This window comes from Coffea arabica, chromosome 8e, assembly GCF_036785885.1.
Source record: "Coffea arabica cultivar ET-39 chromosome 8e, Coffea Arabica ET-39 HiFi, whole genome shotgun sequence".
Classification (NCBI taxonomy): Eukaryota; Viridiplantae; Streptophyta; class Magnoliopsida; order Gentianales; family Rubiaceae; genus Coffea; species Coffea arabica.
In genome coordinates, this window is record NC_092324.1 from 919,565 (window position 1) to 944,369 (window position 24,805).

Genomic DNA, 24,805 nt, shown 5'->3' on the forward strand with positions numbered 1-24,805 from the left:
GTTGATATTTATAAATCTGTTCTATCAAAACTGCATTAAAGAAAATATATATGATGGGATGGTTTCCAAGGATTGATGCTCCCATTCGCCTCCAAAAGTGTATGATGGGATGTTATTACTCTAAATCTCTATTGGTCTATTTGGCTTCCTTGTTTTAGGGGTATCTCAAGAAGATAAAACACCATCTACAACAATAGTACTTTATAAAAGTGTCAGAAGTTTTTTTTTTGTTTTTGAGATAAGTTGGAGGTTTTAGTTACGTTCTCTTCCACTTTATCACCCAATTCAACTCTCTCCTATCAAAAGTTCTTCAAAAAAACAAAAATAGACGTTTTTTTACGTGTTTTAGACAAAAACCCAAAAAAAAACATCATTCTAACAGCCCCTGTATTCTGCTGGGATGAATTGATCATGGGAACAATTTTTTGGTGACACATATAATTCAGCAATTCAGATTTTGGAAAATTATTGAGAAGGTAACACTTGCGATGCCTTTTCTTTCTGAAAATATTCGTTTACATTAATGATGCCGACTACATCTTAATCAATAGCAATGAACAAATGAAATCGAAAGCAAAACTGGTAAACAGAAGAAGAATCAGAAAACAACAAATGAAGGGCTGGTAATGGTATATAGGTTGGTGATGAAAATCAATCATCCCACCACTAGGACTGATGATGATGATGATGATGATGATGATGATGATTCCTGGGGAAAATCTTCTGTCCAGGAGCAAGTATTGCCAGGGGATCGAAACAGGCTTTTCTGTCCTTGAATCTAGTCCATTGATCTCCAAAATGCTGCTCCCACTCGTCTTGGGACTTGTAATGAGGGAGATACAGCTTGAAGTCCAATCCATTTCTGGTACAACAGTGGAGGATTCTACGGTTCTGGGCAACCAAATCTTCTGCAGGTGGTCCTTTTGGATAGGGAGGACTAAAACGTAGCAATGCCACTAAATAGAAGATATCTCCTTCAGGCAATACAACAGAAGCACGGCTATCCCACCTAATCAATTGAATTCATTTGAAGCCAAAAATAATTAAAAAATTATTATTATTATTTTATTTTTTAAAAAAACACTTTGCAAATGTTTTGAATTTTATTCAGAACCCATCAAAATTACCAAGACCACAAATTCACAACACGAACAAAAGAATGTCACAGTTCCATTCAATTTTTTTTTTTTTTTTTTTAAAAGAAGGAAGAAGAATAAATTTAGAGTAGGACACGGTAACGGTCCATAAAAGCGAATTTTAATAGGATGCTAACTATTGGTCCATGTCTACTGGAAATATAGCAAGTTAGAAATGAAAGAAACAAATTATTAGCGTGCACGATTGCCAATTGTGACATCAATGCAATTTAGTAGCAGTATTTCAATGCAAATAATAAGTACTCTCAATTATTTTCGAAAATCAAAATTCAACAATCGCAGAGCAAGATATATATATTTCTGATGTCACTGTTCCTGATTTTGCCACTATTTAATAGACTTGCATTGTCCTGACTTGCGTGGCAAAACATCCCTTTTGAAGTTCCTTTCCATCAACTTAAAATCTAGTATAAGGCATGAAAACACCTTCATCATAATTTTGCAATCCACCTTTTATCTCATATAGAAATACATCACATAAAAAAAAATGTTACAGCATTTTTTTTACAAAAAATAATCCCAAATAACTTACAATCCAGACGTTTAGTTTTTTTTTTCTTTTTCCCCCTAGGGCGTAACAAAAACGGTTACCATAATCTTTACCATGTACGGGCGACGAATCGAACATCACCCATTGGTTGGATCACCGTATTTTTTTTAAATCAAATCTTTGTCCTAAAGAACTCTCCATGCCTTTGCTTTAAATTTTCTTCACACACATTAGTACCCTTACTAGCTTTAATTTGGTACAACAATTCTTGCATTCATTCTTTGAAAAACACAAAAAAATTTTCATGATTGTAAAATATTCTTTTTTTTTCTTTTTGGGGGGGGGGGGGATTTGTGGGGAGAGACAAAAGTACTACAGAAGAAAGAAGAAAAACAGTGATGGTGAATCATGGAGGGGACAAAGAAATGGTAAGCATTGAGGTGGAGTGCAGCAATAGGTGAGCATGTTAAAATGGTGGGTCCACAAAGGAGAGGGACTGGGCACTTAATAATAATCAGTGATAGGGACCCATATTATTATAAAAAATAATAAAATAAAATAAATAAAAGGGCAAAAAACCCGCCCTAACTACAAAATCTTAACCACCCGATTTAAGACGTTCAGCAAAATAGTCAGCATATCAATAATAATCAAAGGGTACAGTAGAGTCATGCCACGCCAGCAATGTAACCCCCACACCTCGATAGCCATGTGTCCATCATATGCTTCTGCGGTAAATCAATGGAGTTAAACACATGGACCTTGTGAGGCCTCCACGTGGACTCCATGCACTTTACCAGCTGCTAGCTAGTGACAGCAATGAGAATGAACCCTTGATTTGCTTGTGACATTAACATGTGATAAACGCTCCTAAAAAGCTTAAATAAAATTAAGTTTCAACATACAAACGATGTAAAAGGAAGTTGGACTTCCACCTTAAACCTGATTAATAATGAATGGAGTGGTACAATATCTTTTATATATTATTATAAAAACTTATGAAATATCAATATGAGATATTGTACTGACACTACGCAAGAGAATTCAAAAAAGTTCCACCGTTAAATTCTCAAGTGTCGACGATGGTGAGAATGACCTTTATACATATACACGTGTAAAAGAATGAATGGAGTGGTTCAATATCTTTTATATATTATTATAAAAATCTATGAAATATCAATATGAGATATTCTATTGACAATACGCAAGAGAATTCAAAAAAAGTTCCACCGTTAAATTCTCAAGTGTCCACGACGAGGAGAATGACCTCTCAACATCCATACATGTAAAAGAAGTTGAACTTCCATCTCAAAACTAATAGGTAATGAATGGAGTGGTCCAACATCTTTTATATATATGATTATAAAAATTTATGAAATATTAATATGAGATATTCTACTGACAATACGCAAGAGAATTCAAAAAAAGTTCCACCGTTAAATTATTAAGTGTCGACGACGAGGAGAATGACCTTTCAACACACATACGTGTAAAAGAAATTGGACTTTCATCTCAAAACTAATTAGTAATGAATCGAGTGGCCTAACATCTTTTATATATATGATTATAAAAGTTTATGAAATATCAATGTGAGATATTCTACTACTGACAGTAATACGCAAGAGAATTCAAAAAAGTGTAGAAGCAGTCCGCACCACTCAAATTGAAGTTGGCCAAGTAAGTAAGTAAGTGAAATTAGTAGGAATGAATTAAAGAAGGGTGTGTTTTTCTTTTTTTGGGGATGGAAGGAAGGGCTTACTTGGAGCGGAGGAGAGGATAGACCAAGATTGGGCCACCAATTCCGTGCTGCAAAATGGTGTTAAAGACCAAACGATCAAAATCGGCAATGTCCCTTTTGGAGACAAAGAGGTTGAGCCAGGGATGAGGGGCGTCCCAAATGCCATTGGCCTTAGCCTGCTGCTCTGCAACCTTGACACGAGACAGAAACTCCACGTATTTCAGGTCCACTTCGAACCTCAATTTCTTGCAGAATCTCAGCTGTCCAAGCAATCTATCCACCACCTACCCCAAAAAATTTTTTTTTTCATAATAAAAAGAAAAAAACAAAAAATTAGTAATTGAAAGTGATGGGGGGGCTCATTTGATTACAGAGTATATGCTATATTTTGATAGGGAAAATATGTTGGCAATTTGTGAAAGAGAAAGTAATGGTGACGGATTTTGACGAGAAGGGGGACCAGACAACGAACGTCAGTGAAATCTCTAATGATCGCTCAGCAATAGGACACAGCTTGGTGACGCTAACGTTACTGTTTGTTTTTGTTCTTGTTCTCGCCCGCTCCTGACAAAGGCCACGTCAGAAGAAGGGAGATAGGGGAAAGCACGGTGTCGATTTCGTAATAATGTCCCGATTGTGTGCCCACTTTTTCCACACGTTGATGGTGTCAGAAAATCCAATGGAAGATACATTACACATTTTACCCCCCGTTGAGTCAGTTTCATAATTCAGATTGGATTCTCGCGTCGTCCTCCACTTGCGCCACCGGAGCCGCCGCCGTCCACCACCAAGCCATGCCCCTCCCCCGCGCCGTGCTGCTTCCCACACGTGGCGCCAAATCATTTCTTATTAATCACTCCGGGTTTTTTTTTTGACAAAAACTCTTTTGACTTTTTCACTGTCCGGCCCTGTAGGAGTGGGACCCATATTCCTGAATCATCACGGTCAACCAGTATAATACTGCGGGCCCTTTTAGCATCCACCTAGGTCAAAGCTAAGTCTCCTTACCCGGACCACCCCCCAATTGGCGGCCTACGGTTTCTGTTCGGATCCTCCGGCCCCGCCCACATCCCCCACAATTGTGTATTTCATACAACAAAAAATAAAAAAAGGAAAAGAATTTCTGCAATTTTTTAAAATTTGGTTCAAGAAGAGATTCTAAATCTTTCGAAAGAAAGAGAAGGAAAAAAGAAAAGAAAAATGTTAAACATTGAAACCATGGAACGAACGAATCAGAGACAAATTAGAGACGTTACAGTCATCATGATAATCCGAATGTGTTTAGTGCGTAAATGTATATCTCTTCTTTGTTTTTCATTTGTTTTAACAAAGGTTGATTTTAGAAGTAGAGGAGAAAAGAAAAAAGAGAGAATAGTTAATAAATGTAAGAATAAATAAATAAAGCTTAAAATGATATCAATCATTAATTAAAACAAAAAAAAGGGACTGAAAGCTTACCAAATTAACAGAGGAGGGACGGTCATTTTCCCGGTGATGCAAGACAAGTTCAAGGCAATAGAGCACCGGGCCAGCGGAGGTTGGGATACCGGCAGGGTCAAACGGGTGGTTCGGATCCAACGGTACAGATGCCCACCCGTTGACCGGGTCATCACTGTTCACGAATACAAACCCTTCCACGTAGTCGAACGATTCACCACTCTCCTCCTGACTCACCAGCAACTCAGCGTCCCGAGTGAACTCGCTAAACTCGCTGTACACCACCCTTATCCATCTAACCTAACAATCCAAAAAAAAAACAAAAAATCCTAAAATTATTAGTAATCATTAGCAACAAAAATAAATCTACGATGCAGTCCCAAAAGAAAAAAGAAAAGAAAAAAAAAATCAAGCAATCATTAAAATCTGAAAAAATGTACTTATTTATATGAAAAAATGAATATTAATAATACTCCATTAAAAAAGAGAGGGAAGAAAAAAACAACTACCAACCATTTGTGGAGAGGGCTGGAGTAAAACCCGAGCTCTGGTGATAATACCAAACTGGCCAAGTCCGCCGAGAACGCTGAAGAAAAGCTGCGAATTTTCATTTCTGGTACACGTTACAATTTCACCTTTGCCTGTAACGACCTCCAATTCCGTAACGTTTTCGGTTTGAGGCCCATACCGGAAAGCCTGGCCACTGACGCCGGCGTTGGACAGCGTTCCCCCCACCGTTAAATCAAGATAGTCAGTCCAGGACCGGGGAGCCAACCCGAAGGGAACGCTGCGTTTCAAGACGTCAGCCCACAATGCCCCACCGCCCACGTCAGCACACGGAGGGTGGCGGCGGACCTCAATTTTGTTATAGCTCTCCATTGATTTCATGTCGATAACGAGGCCTCTGTCGGCCATGGCTTGGCCGTTAATGGAATGGCCGTTGCCTCTGGCGGCCACCGTTAAATTGGGTAAGCGTGACGCCAGCTTGATGACCTTAGCAATATCTTCGGCGCCGGCGGGTCTTATAACTGCTAACGGCTTCGTTATCTGCATGCCGCCAAAATCTTTACTGGCTGAGCCAGTAGGGCCGTAGTCGATGCTGCCCTGGAGTTGCAAGTCTTCTAAACTGTTCCGGAGGAGTGAGACGTTGTCGTCTTCATTGTTGTTTGGTTCTGGTATTGAAACTCGTTCCAAGTAGGCAATCATGGTGGTTTCCTTTTTCCGGGGGGCAGTGGGGGTTTGAACTGGGAAAAAAGCTCTGTTTATTCTGGGAATGGGTTGGGGAGAACGGCCGGGGGGGGGGGTTTAAATAGCTGCGAGGGCAGGGAAATTTTTTTTTTTCGGAATATGAAAACCGGGATTAATTGTTATGGAAGGAAAAGAAATAAGGAAAACTGAATTTAAAAATGGAAAGTGGGAGAATTGAGAGAATTTAAATTGACGTCACAAGAAAGATGGAAAGAAGAGGGAGGGGGGAAAGGGGAGGGGGGGCGGGGGGGGGGGGGGTTTAAGGGGTTGACGCAGGGATCCTATCGCCTTTCTCGATTGTCTGCCACTTCGACTATAGTTAAGTATTGAAGTAGCAATGTTTATTTATTTATTTTGGATTTGTGGTAAGAAATTATATTATACTAGGAAGGATTCTATGTGGTCCACCTCGCGAGGTTACCATGAATTATTCTTTTAATGCAAATATTTTTCTCACATTGGCAATATATATATTAGCGATTTTTTATGCATAACGTATGTGAAAGGTTTAGAACTTATATTAAAATTAATTATGATGTAGTATTAACAGCACGTCTAGTATTTACCTAATCTACTATATATGTACACATATTAATAATTATTATCCTCTGTTATATTTATATACTTTCCATGTTTAATCTTACCTACTCTCCCTTGCATTTATATCATCCCTTACATTTATATACTTTCCATGTTTGATCTTACCTACTCTCCCTTGCATTTATATCCTCGCTTACATTTATATACTTTCCATGTTTAATCTTATTTCTCGATTGTCTGCCACTTCGACTATAGTTAAGTATTGAAGTAGCAATGTTTATTTATTTATTTTGGATTTTTGGTAAGAAATTATATTATACTAGGAAGGATTCTATGTGGTCCACCTCGCGAGGTTACCATGAATTATTCTTTTAATGCAAATATTTTTCTCACATTGGCAATATATATATTAGCGATTTTTTATGCATAACGTATGTGAAAGGTTTAGAACTTATATTAAAATTAATTATGATGTAGTATTAACAGCACGTCTAGTATTTACCTAATCTACTATATATGTACACATATTAATAATTATTATCCTCTGTTATATTTATATACTTTCCATGTTTAATCTTACCTACTCTCCCTTGCATTTATATCATCCCTTACATTTATATACTTTCCATGTTTGATCTTACCTACTCTCCCTTGCATTTATATCCTCGCTTACATTTATATACTTTCCATGTTTAATCTTATTTCTCGATTGTCTGCCACTTCGACTATAGTTAAGTATTGAAGTAGCAATGTTTATTTATTTATTTTGGATTTTTGGTAAGAAATTATATTATACTAGGAAGGATTCTATGTGGTCCACCTCGCGAGGTTACCATGAATTATTCTTTTAATGCAAATATTTTTCTCACATTGGCAATATATATATTAGCGATTTTTTATGCATAACGTATGTGAAAGGTTTAGAACTTATATTAAAATTAATTATGATGTAGTATTAACAGCACGTCTAGTATTTACCTAATCTACTATATATGTACACATATTAATAATTATTATCCTCTGTTATATTTATATACTTTCCATGTTTAATCTTACCTACTCTCCCTTGCATTTATATCATCCCTTACATTTATATACTTTCCATGTTTGATCTTACCTACTCTCCCTTGCATTTATATCCTCGCTTACATTTATATACTTTCCATGTTTAATCTTACCTATTCTCCCTTACATTTATATACTTTCCATGTTTAACCTTACCTACTCTCCCTTGTATTTATATCCTCTCATACATTTATATACTTTCCATGTTTAATCTTACCTATTCTCCCTTACATTTATATACTAATAGTAATTATTATCTTCTCTTGGATTTATATATTTTCCTTGTTTAATCTTACCTACACTCTCTTGTATTTATATACTAATAATAATTATGATTCTCTCTTGCATTTACATATTTTTCTTATTTAATATTACCTATTATCACTTATATTTATTTACTTTCTCTAATTAATATAACGGGTGCCCCGTCATACAAACCATATCCTCGCTACAAACAAGAGATTAGCTCAATTAGGCAAGCTTATAAATTGCATGTTTAATCTTACCTACTCTCCCTTGCATTTATATCTTTCCATGTTTAATCTCACCTACTCTCCCTTGCATTTATATACTAATAGTAATTATTATCTTCTCTTGGATTTATATATTTTCTGGTTTAATCTTACCTACACTCTCTTGTATTTATGTACTAATAATAATTATGATCCTCTCTTTTTTCTTATTTAATATTACCTATTCTCACTTATATTTATTTACTTTCTCTAATTAATATAACAGGTGCCCCATCATACAAACCGTATCCTGGCTACAAACAAGAGATCATCTCAATTAGGCAAGCTTATAAATTGCATGTTGCAAAAAATTCTTTTTCTTTTTAGAATGATGTCTTCATGCTAGACCTTGGAGTCTGGACATGCTTTGCTTTGTTTCCTATTTCAGTCCCTCCATTTATGGCAATTCAATACAAAACTGCTGTTTCAGTGCCGTGTGAAAAAAGGGTATTGTCAGTAAACTATTCTCTAAGCAATTAAAAGATTTGGTAATTGTATGTATATTCACATCAAATTATGCTCTCCTAACCAACATTTTAAGTGATTAATATTCTTATATAGGTTCAACCTGCATTATATACTTCACCTTATAAAAAGATGTAGAAAGCTTGCTGATCAAATTCAAGACTGAAATATGAAATTTGGAAATCGAAATTTAAGCCCTCCAAATATTAATTTGCAGATTTCATGAAGTGATCCTAGTATGTTTGATAGTCAGTTGAACTTGAGAATTGAACTTAAACATTTGATTCCATGTATATTATATAGTTCAATAACAAGCAGATGGTTTATAATGATGCTAAATTGATTAATGAAATGTTATATCTTAATCGTAATAGATTGTATACTAAAATTAAAAATGTGCATGCATGTATGAGAGAGGGAGAGAATTGGTAGAGAGGAGGAATGGCTTGTGTATTTGAGTAGAGATGTAAAAGAAAAAAAAATGTATTTATCTGTTTGAAGGAGATTGGATATGCATTAAAGTGTACATCTGTGTTAAATAAAAACACAATTTGAGTAAGCATTTGTATTATACTTGTCCATGAATTTAACAAATTAATTCATTAATTGATTATACACTTTTAATTATTTAGAAATGAAGTGATGCTTTAATGTATTTAGATGTAGGATAATGTGCAGAAAAAAAAACACATAATTTATTAATTTTAATCATTACAAAGGGTACATGTCTTTCCAATGAAGAAAAACTCAAGGTCAGATAATACTCAAAATGTGCTCAACGAATAACTAATTACAAGTTTAACTACTATGACTAATCTTTCCATAAAGCAAGTTTAGCTCTTTAAGGCCATGAGCAGAAGAGATGGGTGAGAAATGCAATTGAAAAAAGAAAAAAATTGTTTCAAGTTATAAATCTTGACTAAATTATCATATGTTGGTATTTTTGGTTAATTACTAGAAGATTTTTAGAAATTTGGTTGATGTCACTGCAAAATTCTGAATTTACAACTTCCTACGTAAAAATTACAAGCAACATTTGTTACACCGGTTTTCATACATAAAATTATCAGGTTATGTACTTAAAAGCATTTTTTAGTGCTTTTTATTGATGGATCCACTTAATTTAAAGAAAATAAATTCTTGACTGTGAGTTACACAATTATTGCTTATAGACATTGTCGAATTTGAGTTGATCAAGGTGGGATGAATGTAATGAAAATTGGAAATTATAAAGCACCTATGCACATTTTTTTTTTTGCCAGAGATAAAAAAAAGGTCACAAAGACAAACATATATATATATATATATATATATATATATACTTATACAAGTTATATAGAGATGAAATGCGGTGTATATATAATTACATTCTAGGATAGAGATTGCGAAAATGACACAAATTTGTCTAAAAGATAGTGCATTTTTAATATGGCAAGCCACAAATTTGCCGGTATATAGTACTAATGTGTATTGCGTTATTAAGAGTTATGATAATTAGAGACTATATAATTGAGTTTCTTTTTATTAAATCTTAACCTGGTAAATGTTCATAGTATTTTTACTTCATTTCTTTATTTTTTTGGTGTGTTTATATTGTTAGTTCAGGTTTCCATTTCATGAAATTTTATGAAACTACAAAAGAGTTACGTAACATGACAACAAAACATGCTTACAAACTTTATGATATGATTCTTTAATCCTTATCCACCCCTTCTACCAACTATAGAACAGCACCGACTCAATGATGAGGAGCATAAAGACATAATGTTGGGGGAAGTTGGAAAGAAGCAATAAACTTTATTTTCTTAATTACTTTCCCCCAAATTCATAATTCATAAAGACCTAATGCTGGTGGGGAAAGTTGAAAAAGCTGAAGCAATTTTTGTTCTTCTTAGTTTACATTGCAACCAACTGAATGGTGCGTCTGAAAGCTAAAAGCTGTTAGTACAATACTTTACTTTGTAAGGCTTAAATTAAATGGCATTTTGTCTAGTTCTTTCATATTCTATGTTGTCCCTGTGATCAAACTTCATTAGAGAATAGGTTTTTACACAGCAGCATGATCAGTGACAGTAACCGGAGTACTGGAGTACAAATTAGCCTTGTGGTTGTCAAGAGAAGCCAAAGCATTTACTTTTTATTTCATTTTATTTTTTTTGTTGTTGTTGATAGTGGATATCAATCTGGTCGAGTTTTTTTTTGAGAAAAAAGATTGGGTGAATTTGACTAATAATTACCATGGGTCAGAAGATGTTCTTAAAATCTTCGGTCGTTTACAGAGATTTTTACAGATAGTCTACTAACATAACCTTTACACTAACATCGGTAGCGTAATTTTAATACATGACTTTTTGTAAGAAAGTGTTCTGTTCTTACCAACTGAATCAACTTGTATTGGCGTTGAGTTCTATGAGTGATATTACCATTCTCAACTTCAAACTTTTAATTTCTTCCGGTGGAAGAAATCTCTTATGATCACAAAAGAAAAATAGAGGTTACTTTTCTATCTTTATTTTTCGTTTGATAGAAGAATGGAGGCTTCCATGAAATTATTTGCACGTCTAAGTGATACAACTATTCAAATGATGGGATGATTATCCTTATATTTTCAACATTTCATTTAATTTCCTGCGATCCAATTAATGATAGTTTAAGAAAGACTATCAATGTCCATCTCAGGGACATCAAACTAGTAACAGAATCATTGTTCTCTTGCTTTTTCAAGGATTTACTATTTCATTAAGCTAAAAAGTATCGCTTTAGTTTCATTTCATAATGGATTACACCAGTGGACTACGTATGGTCCTCCCAATGAAATTATTCGGCTTGGCCTTTCTTTTGTTTCTTCTTGGTCACTTTTATCTGAAAAGGACCAACATGATAAGTTAGACTTGCTAGTATGTGGCTCATGCAGTTGGTACTTCGATAAAACTTACATTCTCAAATCATTAATGTTATGTTCATTGAATCTCAAATGCTTGTAGTCTCAAATCAATGTTATGTTCATTTAATCTCAAATGCTGTTCAGATTTTGACACTTTAAATTTAATTTTGGACGAGCAGGAATATTTTCTCTAGTATATATATTTTTTCAAAGAAAAAAAAATTCCCATGACAATTTACATCACTACCATGTAATGTAAACCGTCCGAGGTACAACATGGGATTGAAGCCATATCGTAATCTCTTACTGATAAGCAAACCCCACAGCTAAAAGACGCATGAAGGACCCAGATATTGGAGAATCCGAGGCCTGACCTGATTGAACCTTCACACGAGCTATACAGTTTTCCACAAGATGCCAAGATATTGAGGATCCTGCAACTGTGCTAAGGAGGAGCAAAGTTTAGGTACTTGCAGAATTTAGGGAAAGTTAGGTCATCTTTTCACGTTTTGTATCGTAAAATTTGCCAAAAGAGAATAAATGCTTACAGCTTTACAAGTTTTTAGGTACCATATGCAGAAGTGCAACTTCTTATTTAGGATCAAGTTTCCATATATATCTATATATATATATATAAGGAAAAATTCTATGGTCTTTGTAGAGAACCATTCTCTCAATTGGTATCCATTAACGATACGATGGTAATGGTCTATCTTATAAAATATTGAAAATGTTATAATTTAATGCTCAAAAACATATATTTTAACATCCAATGGTACATTTAATCTAAGGATATGATATGTAAAGGAGCTGTAGAATCTCTCATACAGTATACGATGTCAATATTTACCATCCATAAGAACCCAAAACAAAAAAGTGAAATCTATAACTCACAAAGTACTATGCATATGCATATAAAGAGATGTTCCAAGCATTTAAAAAAGATGTAGCAGCAGTATTTTTCAAAATCTAATAAGTCCTCAAATGCTTCACTTCGCCTAATAGTTGTCTCCAGAGTTTGCACAGCCACAAAAGCAACAGTAACAGGACTGGACTTTCTCCTTTTCTGCACACTCTTCAGTCTTCAACCGTCCATTTCAATCCAAGCATGAGAGTGGGGTGGAATAATACTGCTGAGCTTCTTTTGTGGCTTTTGCATTTACTACCCCACGTACGAGAGCAACCTCTTGTTGCTACTGTTATTGTCATTTTCAGATAATGCAAAGTGCTGATGATATTGATGATTTCTGTCATTTTGATTTACTTCTTGAGTTGGGTGGAGGTGGGACCAAAATCCCAACATACACAATCTGTTCTTGATGGATGGATACAAATAGTTGTTGCATTTGTTGGCTGGTTCTCGATTTCCTGGGGCTTTTTTTTTTTTTTTTTTTTTTTTCTTGGTTTAAGTTGTCCCAATATTGGAGTCTACATGGTATACTTGCTATTAACAAGCACAACTATTTTAATATGATAGGGATTTCAGACCGATTACGGCATATTGTTAAAGAACTTTCATTCGCTTAAAATAGGAAAAGTCAAATGAAATATATACATGAATAACGTTTAGAGGTTAGAACTAAGGGTGCAAACGAGTCGAGTTTCGACCTAATTGAACCGAGTTTCAACATAATTTCACCAAACAAGAATTCGAACTCGAGTTTGGCGAACTCAAAATGTCAAGATTGGCGCCTCAGTAAATTGAGTCCCAAGAGAATTATATCAAATTCCTGCTTTTTTTTGGTTGGGTTTATTTAGTGTTAATATATAATGCATGCAATTCAAATAATTCGCGAACCTAATTCCTAATCTCTTAGCTATAAATAGTTGCAAAGATTTAAAGTTTATTAACGTGCCATTTTGGTAACTGATTCTTGTTCGTCTACAGGGTCTTACAAATCTTGAATAAAATTTGCAATCTTCAGAGACAAACCATTTATGAAGAAGAGATATACGAACCCAAAATCAAGATTAGTTTGTCTTTGAACTCCTCCATATGTTCAGTGTACTTAACCATGATTTTAAGTTTAAATGGCATATTATTCCTCACAATGTACTTAACATCAGATCATATCTAAGTTAATTGTTCCCATCTGTAATGATGGACACTTCTGTAGACAACACTACTAGTTGACCGTCGAACCACCCTGATTCCTTGGCTGGTTACATGCATCTCCCAGTTTTCTGTATCCTATATGATTGATTCGACCCTAGAATGAAATTGAACAGAAACAAAAGTAAAACGAATAAAATTTTTTTGGGTGTGTGGAGTTTTGGTGAACAGTAGGCACGCTTTGGCATAATTAACACATGCGTTTGGGAGTCGGACCACTACGAGATTGGATCAAGAATTGATGTAATTAAAGTAATTTGTTTAGTTAATCTTGTTGGATTAATTGTTGATTAAACCGGCCATCAAGTTCAGTGCATCCGACCATAGCTTGAATGGTTGACAACTGGTCCGTACACATTAAAATGCATTCTTACTACCAAGAAATACCCTAATTGGTAGGATCATTATCCACGTTCACATGACTAGCATCAAGGAATGAGCCAACAGTACCTAAACATAAATTTTATGCAGCAAGCAAAGTCTACGTTAATTTTTCAACCCCAAAAAAGAAAAAAAAAGAAAGTCAAAGTCTACCTTATTCATCAAATATTGTGATGAAATCTAAGATAAAAGTCAACATCCACATCTCACTTAACAGCTACAGAGAGATTTTTTCCTAATTAAATTGAAGTCATCAGACCGGATGCAGATGGTTCAACTATTAATTCAACAGCTCCCAAGAAATGCGGGAATGTGTGGCTGAGAACAACCTCTACTGTCTACTCAATGTTTTCGACAAATCAAAGTTTTGACTCGTTTAATTATTAAGTGATCAAGCTTGAGATTCGGAGTTAGAAATTCAGGGTTCAAATCTTATTATGCACGAGTTTGTTCTCCTACCCTTTTGAATTTAGTTGTAGAGCTATTGAATTGTAATAGTTGTAATTCTGAACTTTTGCAGTAAATTATTCGTCGTTCGTTGATTGTATTACTCCCATTATTGTTGATTGTACTTCGACACAAGTGTGACCTGTCTCTCGCAATGGGAGCTTAGGAAACCTAATTCGATCTGAATAAGTTTTGCACATAGTCAACGAATCTTCTGTCCCATATCCTGTGCCACTTTCTGTCTCATTTTTTATTATATTGTTATTTCTCTTATATAAATACCATGTTTTAGTTCTTTTTTATTTCCTTAAAAATCACTGTTTACAAATGAGCCTGGAAATTTATGAAAAATCAGTAAAAGAAACTCCCACAGTATATACAGAGCATTTTGTTTGGTCCTCCTAAATTCAAAAAAAAAAAAAAAAAGGAACAAGGTTTCCTCCATAGTCTATAACTCTTTAATTATAAGCCATTTTGGTCCCCACGTTTCAATTTTTGTGCTGGCGCTGTTAGAAATTGGCCTTGTAAAAGTTTAAAGAATGTGGTGTGTGGTTACTTGTTAATTCATCATCCTTTTTTTTTTTGGTTATTTTTTCTTTCTTTTACACTCGTATGATTACTACTCAACTGGGTTTGTGTTGGCAACAATAATTTACAATATTAGTTTGACAAGAAACGGGTGATTGGGCAGTTTCAACTCCAGAAAAAAAGTTGGCTTTGTCCCAGCAGCAGTACAATGCACCCTCTAAACTAAAGCCATCAAAAGTTCTAAACTAAAGCCATAAAGGTAATTAAAGTGGTCTTACCTCTAAAACTAACTGTCGCATTCCTTTGGAGTCCACTTCCAATGAAATTGACACCTTAGAATATAATAGATTTATGATCGCCTGATCTCCTTTCTGGTGAACATCAAATCCTATGCACTGTATATTTTCCTTAATCTGATCTCGGTCAGTCTTCTCCTTTGTCCCTCTAAAAAGAAAGGTCACATTTGTAGTGCCCACTCCTCTGTCCTGTTAGGCTGTTACTTTTATGGGAAAATCGTTCAAAATATCCTTCACATTTTGCAAAATAACTTTTTTCGTCCCTTGATTTTAAAAATATAATTTTACGTTCTTTACAAATTCATATTGGTCAAATTTCGTCCCTACTTAGGTTTTCGACTAGTTTTTTGTCGGAATTCACCACGTGTCTTGCATGTAATCATATTTTAAGGGCAAATTTGTCAAATCAAATTTTATATAATTCGATTTATAATCCCTCACATTTTATAACATAAATTTTTTCCTCTTTCACATTTCACAAAATGAATTTTTTTATCCTTCACATTTTTCAAAATGAATTTTTTCATCTTTTATTGATCATGTGTGTGAATAATTTTTTTTTAAAATTCATGTATATATTTATTTGATTTCACCTGAACAGTACGAAAAGCATGTGAAATCAAATAGAGATATATTACACACTATTCGTATTGCTCAAGTGAAATCAAATAGATATATACATGGGTTTAAAAAAATTGTTAGTTTTTCACTTATATTCATTTTCTTTTACTCGAAATTTAAAAATAAAGAAGGCATTTAATCCTAAATATTATCGAGTGTTTATATCGAATTAAATTTGGATAGAAAAAGTAAACAAACGAAAAGTATGACAAAAAGAAATAAGTGATTGGCACTTTCAAATTTTAACAAAATCACAAGGCAAATAATTCAACTGTTGGTCTTAAAAGTGCCGAATAGAAATTTCAGATTTAAATTGAAATTTGTTAGCACAATTATAGAATTCGAGTTAGGATCCATTAATTAGATGACCTTATTATACAACTCAATTAAAAAATTATTACCAAAAGAGAAATGTCACAAATATTGAATAGGTTCAAATGGTGAAATCATATAAATATATACATGGGTTTCAAACAAAATTATTGGTTTTAAACCCCTATATATATCTATTGAATAGCATGTGTATAACTACGATTAGTATATTTAGATAAAATTCAATAGAGATAAATTACATGTTATTCATACTGTTCAGGTAAAATCAAATAGACATATACGTGGGTTTATAGAAAAAAAAAACTATTCGTATACATAATCAATGAGGGATGAAAAAATTCATTTTGAAAAATATAAAGGATGGAAAAATTCATTTTTTCAAATGTGAGGAAAGAAAGAACTCATTTTGTAAAATGTTAGAGACGAAAAAATTCATTTTGTGAAATGTCAGGGACTATGAATCAGATTATGTAAAAATTTGACTTGACAATTTTGCCTTTAAAAAAATGATCACATGTAAGTCACGTGGTGGATTCCGGCCAAAAACTAGTTGAAAACCTAGGTAGGGACCAAATTTGGTCAATGTGAATTTGTAAAGGACGTAAAATTACACTTTTAAAAGTGAAGGACGAAAAAAGTCATCTTGTAAAATGTGAGAGACGTTTTGAACGATTTTTCCTACTTTTATTAACGTTGTTATCAATAGGATTTAAATGGGACAAATCAGAAAAGTTGAAATATAAAGTGTCCAGAATGAAGGCCTTGTTTGGCAGATAAATTTTTTATCAAATTTGTCTGCTATAAGTTTTTTAAAAATTTTAACTACAGTAATCTCAAAAAAAATTTCAAAATTTTAAAACTATACACTTCAAAATATTAAAAAAAAACACACTTCAAAATTTTTTTTAAAAACTTCTACAGTGAGTTACAGTAAAGTTTTAGATAAACACCCAAAAAACTCACTTGCCAAATGGAGCCTAAAATTTAAGGTACAAATTTACAGATGCAGCGTGGATCTAGTCCCCTAAAATTACGAACGTATGAGTTTTTTTTATGGATTAATTTTTCTTACACTGATAGTGTATTAGATGAATGATAATTATGTAAAATTTAAATTTGAAATTCAACTTTTGCACACATGTCATGAATCCAGCGATGATAGTGTATACACTGTTAATGTATATAAGATTTACTCTTTTTTTTTTTTATTACCGAACGTGTTTATCGAATATTAATTAAACCTTGGACGATCATAATGAACAAAAAAAAAAAAAAAGAAAAAAAAGAAGAGACGATGCGTGTAACTTTATTTGAATGAAATTATCTTATTGTTTGCTAAAAAGAATAAGAGTTAGAGTACTTGTCATGCATGAATTCATCATTTGATTGATTTACTCGAGCTCATAGGATCTTGAGGATTGCCGAATAGATGGAAAACACTGCACTCACACGTATCCAAGGCTCCAAATCTTTTAAAGAACATTATTGTTATGGATCGTGATGTTTTGATTCAAATTACATATACATTTCCAACAATTTGGTTTAGTCTGAACTGGCCAAATGTCCATGCATGACTAGGGATTTAGTCGAAATGAGCACAAAGTTTTTAATTCAAATCGAAATCTGGCAAGGATACGATGGCCAAATGGATTAATCTATGCAAATGAGTGCATATTCACCTATGGTTACATATATAATAAAGATCTCATCCGAACCAGACAGTCTTAATTGATATCATATATAGTAAGTATTCTGTGACAACTATTGCTGTGTTGGAACTGGGCTTTCGCTCTCTCCCTCTTAAATCATTACACAACATTACATTTTCTTGTAGTTGAACTGACCAGTTGACCAATTAGGATGCTCCAAAAGCATCATCAACTGGCAATTACTAAGATTTTGTTGCTTCTTTCACCCTTGATTTCTTACGTAAATTAGATCTGGTTTCGGTTCCCGAATCTTGAACTTTAGCGGATCTTTATTGAGAATACATCAGATGATTCGATTCTTTGTAGGTTTAGACAAGTTAATTCCGATCCTATGACTGATGGTTACAGAAGTTCTGGTGAAGCAAGATTTGCTTGGATTAGTTATTCTGCTACATTTTACTACTAATAAACTATGGGAGACAGAAATTGATGGTCAGGTCACTTCGCTCGATAGTTATTCTTATTTTTTATGCAGTATTGTTGGGTTGCATTGATCCGGTGATCCTTTTCAAGATTCTGATCCACTCTATACCATGAATAATAAGTCTTTCTGAAAATTTAAGCGTATCTCTTTTACTTGTACGTAACTGCCACTCATTCAAAACTAGAAGTTGAGTTTTAGAACCAATTATCAAATATTACGGCCATGTATTTCTTCAACTAGGTGAGTTATAGTTGGCAATTAGCCTTTTCTTTTTGTACTATTTTTTGTTGGAAAAAAATTCCAAACCTTACGAGGGAGGGAGTTAGCCACTTTGGTAAATGTAGTCTTAAGGGCAGTTAGCCACTTTTCTAATGTTAGATCAAGTTGTTGAAACATATATATTATTGGGTTCGCCTTATTCACTTATTCTATCAGCATCAAATTCCAAACGAAACTGTTTGCTGCCCATCTCTTTTTTTTTTTGTCACAACGATAAGATCCCTATAATCTAATTTAACCTAATCTAGAAAGGAAGACTCGATGTGAGTAGAGACTCCGTCGAAGATGGTCAGTTTGCTGCCCATCTCCTTTAGTCCTTTTTTCCTTCCTTCTATTTGGTTGCAAAAGTACATATCAACAATTCTTTTTCCAGTTCATGTATATACATTTATGGCTGCCTTGTCAAATGTGCTAGCACAGGCAGGATAAGCTATACAGTTTTAGTACCTACAAGTACAGTTCCATTTCTTGCAAGTAATGAATTCAACTATTACTGCAGACCTTCCATTCAATCTTCTGCTGTATTTTCTTGTACAATCTGAATACTACAACTACTATGGTGTCTGTTTCGTACTGCCGAACAATCTTTTCGTGTAAGATTTTTGAACTTACAATTTTTAATTTCTTAAGATAGATGTCGTGTGTTGACTGTCTTGATTCTTTAGCGTGGCTTGGGAGTTAGGAGTTTAAAGCGGTTCTGCCGTAAAGCTTGAAATTTTTCCTTTTTAATTTTTAAAATAATCTTACGTTTTTTGCAAATTCAAATTAGTAAAATTTAGTTCTAACCTAAGTTTCTGATAATTTTTTGGTTTGAAATCACCACATGACCTATATGCAATCATTTTTTATTTACAAAAAGATGATATTCCACTTTTTTAGTGGCAAAAATAAATATAAATTGATCAAATTCAACTTTTTTAAATAAAAAAATAAATATGATTCAGATCAGATCCTACTTTTTTAGAGACAAAAATTAATATTGGTATGAGCAAAAGGTCGTCAAGCCGCTTAGAAGAAAAAGGACAGAATCTTGGGAAATAACGAAGGATAGAGAAAAAAGAAACGGATTAATAGCCCAATACGCTGTATCATGAAGTTGCAAATAACTGTCCTAGACGAATTTTTGTCTTTTTTGAATACAGAATATCAGGCTACATCACAGAACAAATTTGGTGTCCAATAAAACTAATGAAAGTCAAAAATCCCAAATTAGTGTAATGACAAATCTGCATTTTTTGGCCTTCTAGAAAAGTGCCCGAGGCCAAGCTCCAAAAATCCAAATTGTAGTACCAAATCTAACAAGATTACAAGAACAAGAAACTGGCGAAATCCCAATTGCAGCTGGAGGACGGTAAAGACGGCCGTATAATTGAATAACACTACTAATTCGTCGGACAGGTCACCCTTTACTGCTTGTTTTAACTAAAGACAAGTAGATTATTACAGTTTGTCTGATCATCTCAGTAAGAGCAATCACCGTCTTGCACGTTGACATAATAAGAGTTTTTACCTTGGGATATTTAATGTTGTAATGAGGCTTTTTTTTGTTTTAATTAATCTTTTTTACACTAAAAATGTATGCATCAGCAGTTTTGAATGCAACAATTCAATTTAAAATAGAGCAAAAAACCTTGGCGGTCACTAAACAATTTGTCGGGTCAAGTTTTGACCATCAAACAATTTTTTATCACAAGTTAATTACTAAACTAACTAACCAGTACACCCATGACCATTGCATCAATTAATACTCGTAATATATGAAATAAGTAGAATACGTGGCATGATTTTGCTTTCAATCGCATAAATGGTAGACAAAACTGCCGCTACACTTTGCCACGTGTTTTACTTTATTTCATAGATTAAGAATATTAATCGACGCAATGGTCATGGGAATCCTTATACTATATAAAATTGAGTTTTGGTCAAAAAGGGGGTTGAATTTCAAATGCATGGATAGGGATTTTTTGGAAATGTGAGATATTGTGTGATTTTGTTTTTTAGAATTTTTGGTACAATTGAGGGGAGCATGTGTTTGGATGTGTTTACTGAAATGTCCTTATTTTGGTACATTAAAAGTTTTGATTTATGTAGACATCTGGGCATTTCTGGAAGGTGACATTATTTTGCAACAATTTTTGCAACATGTACAACTCATATATGCTTATATGTTGGTGTAATTAATGGAATGGTATTGTAAACACATTTAATTGAAATGTGGCTTTTGTTATACAATTAAGACAAAGACACGTTGCTATGACTACTCGTTTGAGGTAATTTCTTTGTTTCAAACAACTTGTCTGATCATTTCCCAACTCATATGAGCTCAGGTCTAAAAACAACTTATTCCTTTTCCCATTTACATCTCAATTAAATAGCCAAAAACGTGGGTATTCAATGAATAAACGGCTGAGAATCTGTTATGGTTGTTTCAATGCTTCCCTTTTCACCTTCTTCGGTTTCTTCCCTTGGTAAGGCAAGGCAGGAGAACGACTAGGATCTTATTGAGTTGTTGGCTTTCAAGCATTTTCCTTGCTCGTTTCGTTAGAGGAAGTGAACGGTTGGCTCGAAGAGGGAAGAGATGTGCTAGCTACTTGCTTTCTTAGAAAACTAAGCGACTACTTTACTGTTGAGAGGTTAGGAATTCCTACAACAAACTCTTTCTTTTTCTTTTATTCTTATTCTTGCTTGTGAGACTTGACATGGTGAACCTTCTTGCTAAATTAGTAGCCAACGGGGAATATCCCTTTAATGGGAATGGGGCTACCTGCCTTTCTTCCTACACTAGCTAAGCAAATTAGTCCTCAACCGAAAAAGGAAGGTTCTACCACTGTTGGGGTTAGCCATTTCTGTTAGCCTTGATGAGCTCCTTTTTGCCTTTAGATAACTGTAGTCATTGGCTAATTGGTTATAAGGGTCTTATCCTTTTTTTTTTTTTTTGTCGACACAGGAGGTATCTGGGCCTTTAGCCCGACTATTCCCCCTGCGGTCCGAGATGAGAGGCCCATTTCTCTCGAACGCGTTATCTCCGGGACTCAAACCATGGTCGTCATATCTTAAAGAGGAGCAACGAACCACTTGAGTTACCCCGGGTTGGGCAAGGGTATGCTTATCCACCTTGACTCATTTTCATAATTTACACACTTTTGTATTGCCTCTTCTTACTTTATGTAGGATGAATCCGATTAACTTCCTGAACTACTAGCAGTTGACTCTGGGCATTGAGTCCTTACTCCTTCCGACAAGAGCGCTTACTTCTATGACATTATCGCCGGTACCGGCTGCTCCTCCGCACCATGCCCTGGATATGCCATTTAACATTTGTACATCAAACACGTTTTACATAAAATATCAAACTCTAGCTTCTTTAATTATTTCTTCTCAAATTACCTCTCTAATCATAGACACCATATTGATTAGTTAGTTGAGTGCTTAATTTTTGACGAAAAATTGTTTGATGGTCAAAACTTGATCCGACTAATAGTTTAGTGCATGGCCACTAAGGTTTTTTAGCCTTTAAAATATAAGTTTTGTATATGTAGCATCCATCCAAATGCACTAATTTATACATATACATACATTATATATATATTGTCAATATAGAAAAGATTTACCCTAAATTTTTTTCCCTCTACAGAGAATAATAAATTGGATACTCTGGCACACTGGATAGTGGAACAATAAGGCATTTATTTGCCTAGCAAACAATGGATGAATGATTAGGATGCAAAGAATAGAAGCCTTTATCTTTTTTTTTTTCTTTTCAAGAAAACTCTAAAACGCTTAGATGGTGTTTGTTTGCAAGGAAAAGTGTGGGAAGGAAAATTAGTTATTTTTTCCTTCGTGCATGTTTTGATTCGCAGGAATGTCGTAAATATTTCTTGCATTTTCCTGCATTTTGTGTCTTACAAAACTTGTAGGATTTTGAAGGAAAATAGTTGGTTACTCACAAAAGTTTCAATAACTGCTACTAACCGTCATTAACTTTCTATATTCTCTCAATATTTTTCTTAATAACCAAACGTATGTGGCAAACTTATTTTTATTTTTCTTTATCTTACTTTCCTTCATTTCACTTTCCCATACAACTTTCTTTCTATTCGAGCTAAAGGGAAAAAAAAGGATTTTATAGTCGAATTGAGAACTTCTATCGTACAATTGACTAGGCTTTTGGGGACAAAACGCTCTTACTAATCACAAATCCAAACTCGATTCATATTTAATTCAGACCTATTTTTTAGACCCAAACTTAACCTAACTCAATGATAGGTTAGATTCATTGAACTTTTTATCGGACCGAACAGGCCGGACTCGAGCTCGCCTGACCATATTGACAGTCCTACTTCTAGAGCGTTGGGTTCTTGATTTCCAATGGAATCCATCTTGTAGTGGCAAGAAGGCAAGCCGTATCCCTTCAAATCATCGGAACCTATTTAGCCCACCAAATATAATGAAAAACTTTTAAAGCCCAACTCCTTCAAATAATAGGCAGGCCGCCAGTCAAAATGCCCGTTCCATTGCTTGCTAGTATGTGTCAAATAACATCAACCTAAACATTGTACAACTGATCACGGGGAAAAAGAAAACATACTAGTCCACATCTATCTATGCCTCGTCTACAAAAAATCACCAAGAAGCCACCGGGCAGTTTGATCTTCCTCGACGTCTAAATGAATTTGCATGTTCAGAATTTACATGAGCAATATTGTTGCATCACACATGCCTACAAAGATAAACAAAGATCAGTCCTCAAGAATATTTGCTAGGGGAATTGTATGTCATCAATGATAGCAACACTTTTTTCATTCCCCTACACTAACTTTATCAATAGCTTCAATCACATTGTTTGCATCATATTTGCATCTCAATGTTTTCCAGTCCCCTACGCTGCACCAGCTCGAAAGATCTGCAAGTTCTTTGGTAACTTTGGTTGCACAAAGAAGTCCTCGGGGCACAACGTCTAGCTTCCGCCCGCATCAGTGTTTGTGTTTACATATCTCGAGCAAATTTTGGGTCCAAAACCTTGCTTTCATTGCGACTATCATTTCAAAAGATTTTCTCAGACATTTAGGCCTTTTAAGCATACTGCATACTCTTTGTTGGAAGAATTATTTGGGAGAGAAAAAGTTTTTGAATTCATAAATTCTATGACAATGTAGTGCCTATATATATATATATATATATACAAGGTATTATACAGAAAGAGTGAATCTAGACTAATATTGTGATCCTAATTGATGCTAATAATACAAGATAATATCCTATTTTGTAATCCTAATTGATGCTAATAAATACTAATTGATACAACAAAATATTTTATTTACATTAACACTCTTTTTGTTCTGGGAAACTGGTATCAGGTCTCCAAGTCCTAGTCTACCAATATAGTTTCTGTCGACAATGTGATGAGTTTCATTCTTGTCGACAATGTACTAAAGCTTTCATAACATTCTTGTCGACAATGTGATGAGTTTCATTCGTATATGAGCAGCAAAGAACAAGAATGTCACTCCAAGCAGCAAGTTCAAGAATATTTGCATAACAAGGAAAAGGGAAAACTGGGTTTTGGCTTCCTAGAGCTGTAGGCAATGGTGGTGCAGCCGAATGCCTCAAGCCTTTTACTTACTCTGATGCCAGTATTTCCAAAACCCACAATTCCAACTCGCTTGCCTTGTACCTACAAGAATGTCCAGCATCAAAAAATGAGGGCAACAAAACAAGAAACAATAATGTAAGCGGGACAAAATGATCAGATAACATAATTGAACATTGATTTGGCAACTCGTAAGTTTGCAAACGTGCTCAGTTTGAATAGTAACAATAAGGCAATTGAGTATTGATGAGAGTTCTTCAACTGCAGATTTATAGTTGAAGATTTTGGACATCAGTGTATGCTGCTCTCTAAACAACATCACGACGTTAATAGGCAAGAAGAACATTCAGATTGTTGAATGCATATTCATTTTGATACTATCTCCAATCCAATGCACAAAATACATCATCAAAAGATACGATAAGATGTCTTTGCTTCATTTTTAATGCTATCTATTGGACTGCTATTACAGTGATAAAAAAAAGATTATATTTATTTCGCCTCTTAAAAGAGGGTAAGAACAAATCATGGTGGCAAGAATAAATCAC

The 24,805-nt window shown here is 34.2% G+C and overlaps 1 protein-coding gene across 3 annotated transcripts; it reads right to left on the reverse strand.

Annotated features, from left to right (window-relative positions):
* Positions 1 to 441: 441 nt before the first annotated feature.
* LOC113703206 (cytokinin dehydrogenase 7) lies at positions 442 to 6,302 on the reverse strand. 3 transcript variants are annotated; one of them, XM_027224496.2, is made up of 4 exons: positions 5,336 to 6,299; positions 4,844 to 5,122; positions 3,407 to 3,669; positions 442 to 1,009 (listed from the first exon to the last, which is right to left on the reverse strand). In XM_027224496.2, exons 1-4 carry the CDS (start codon positions 6,026 to 6,028, stop codon positions 667 to 669), a joined length of 1,578 nt encoding a protein of 525 aa, XP_027080297.1. In that variant the 5' UTR covers positions 6,029 to 6,299; the 3' UTR covers positions 442 to 666. The 3 variants fall into 3 exon arrangements, with proteins under 3 accessions (XP_027080297.1, XP_071917821.1, XP_071917822.1); XM_072061720.1 differs by lacking the exon at positions 442 to 1,009 and adding an exon at positions 1,426 to 2,517 and having other exon boundaries at positions 5,336 to 6,302; XM_072061721.1 differs by lacking the exon at positions 442 to 1,009 and adding an exon at positions 1,426 to 2,525 and having other exon boundaries at positions 5,336 to 6,301.
* Between the last annotated feature and the right edge of the window lie 18,503 nt (positions 6,303 to 24,805).

Bases quoted from the DNA above. Each gene is read 5' to 3' on its own strand.
- LOC113703206 (XM_027224496.2), bottom strand. From the start codon at position 6,028: ATGATTGCCTACTTGGAACGAGTTTCAATACCAGAACCAAACAACAAT. The intron at 5,123-5,335 runs GTTGGTAGTTGT...TTGGATTGTTAG, and splicing joins TCCAGCCCTCTCCACAAATG to GTTAGATGGATAAGGGTGGT. The intron at 3,670-4,843 runs GTAAGCTTTCAG...TTTTTGGGGTAG, and splicing joins GTCCCTCCTCTGTTAATTTG to GTGGTGGATAGATTGCTTGG.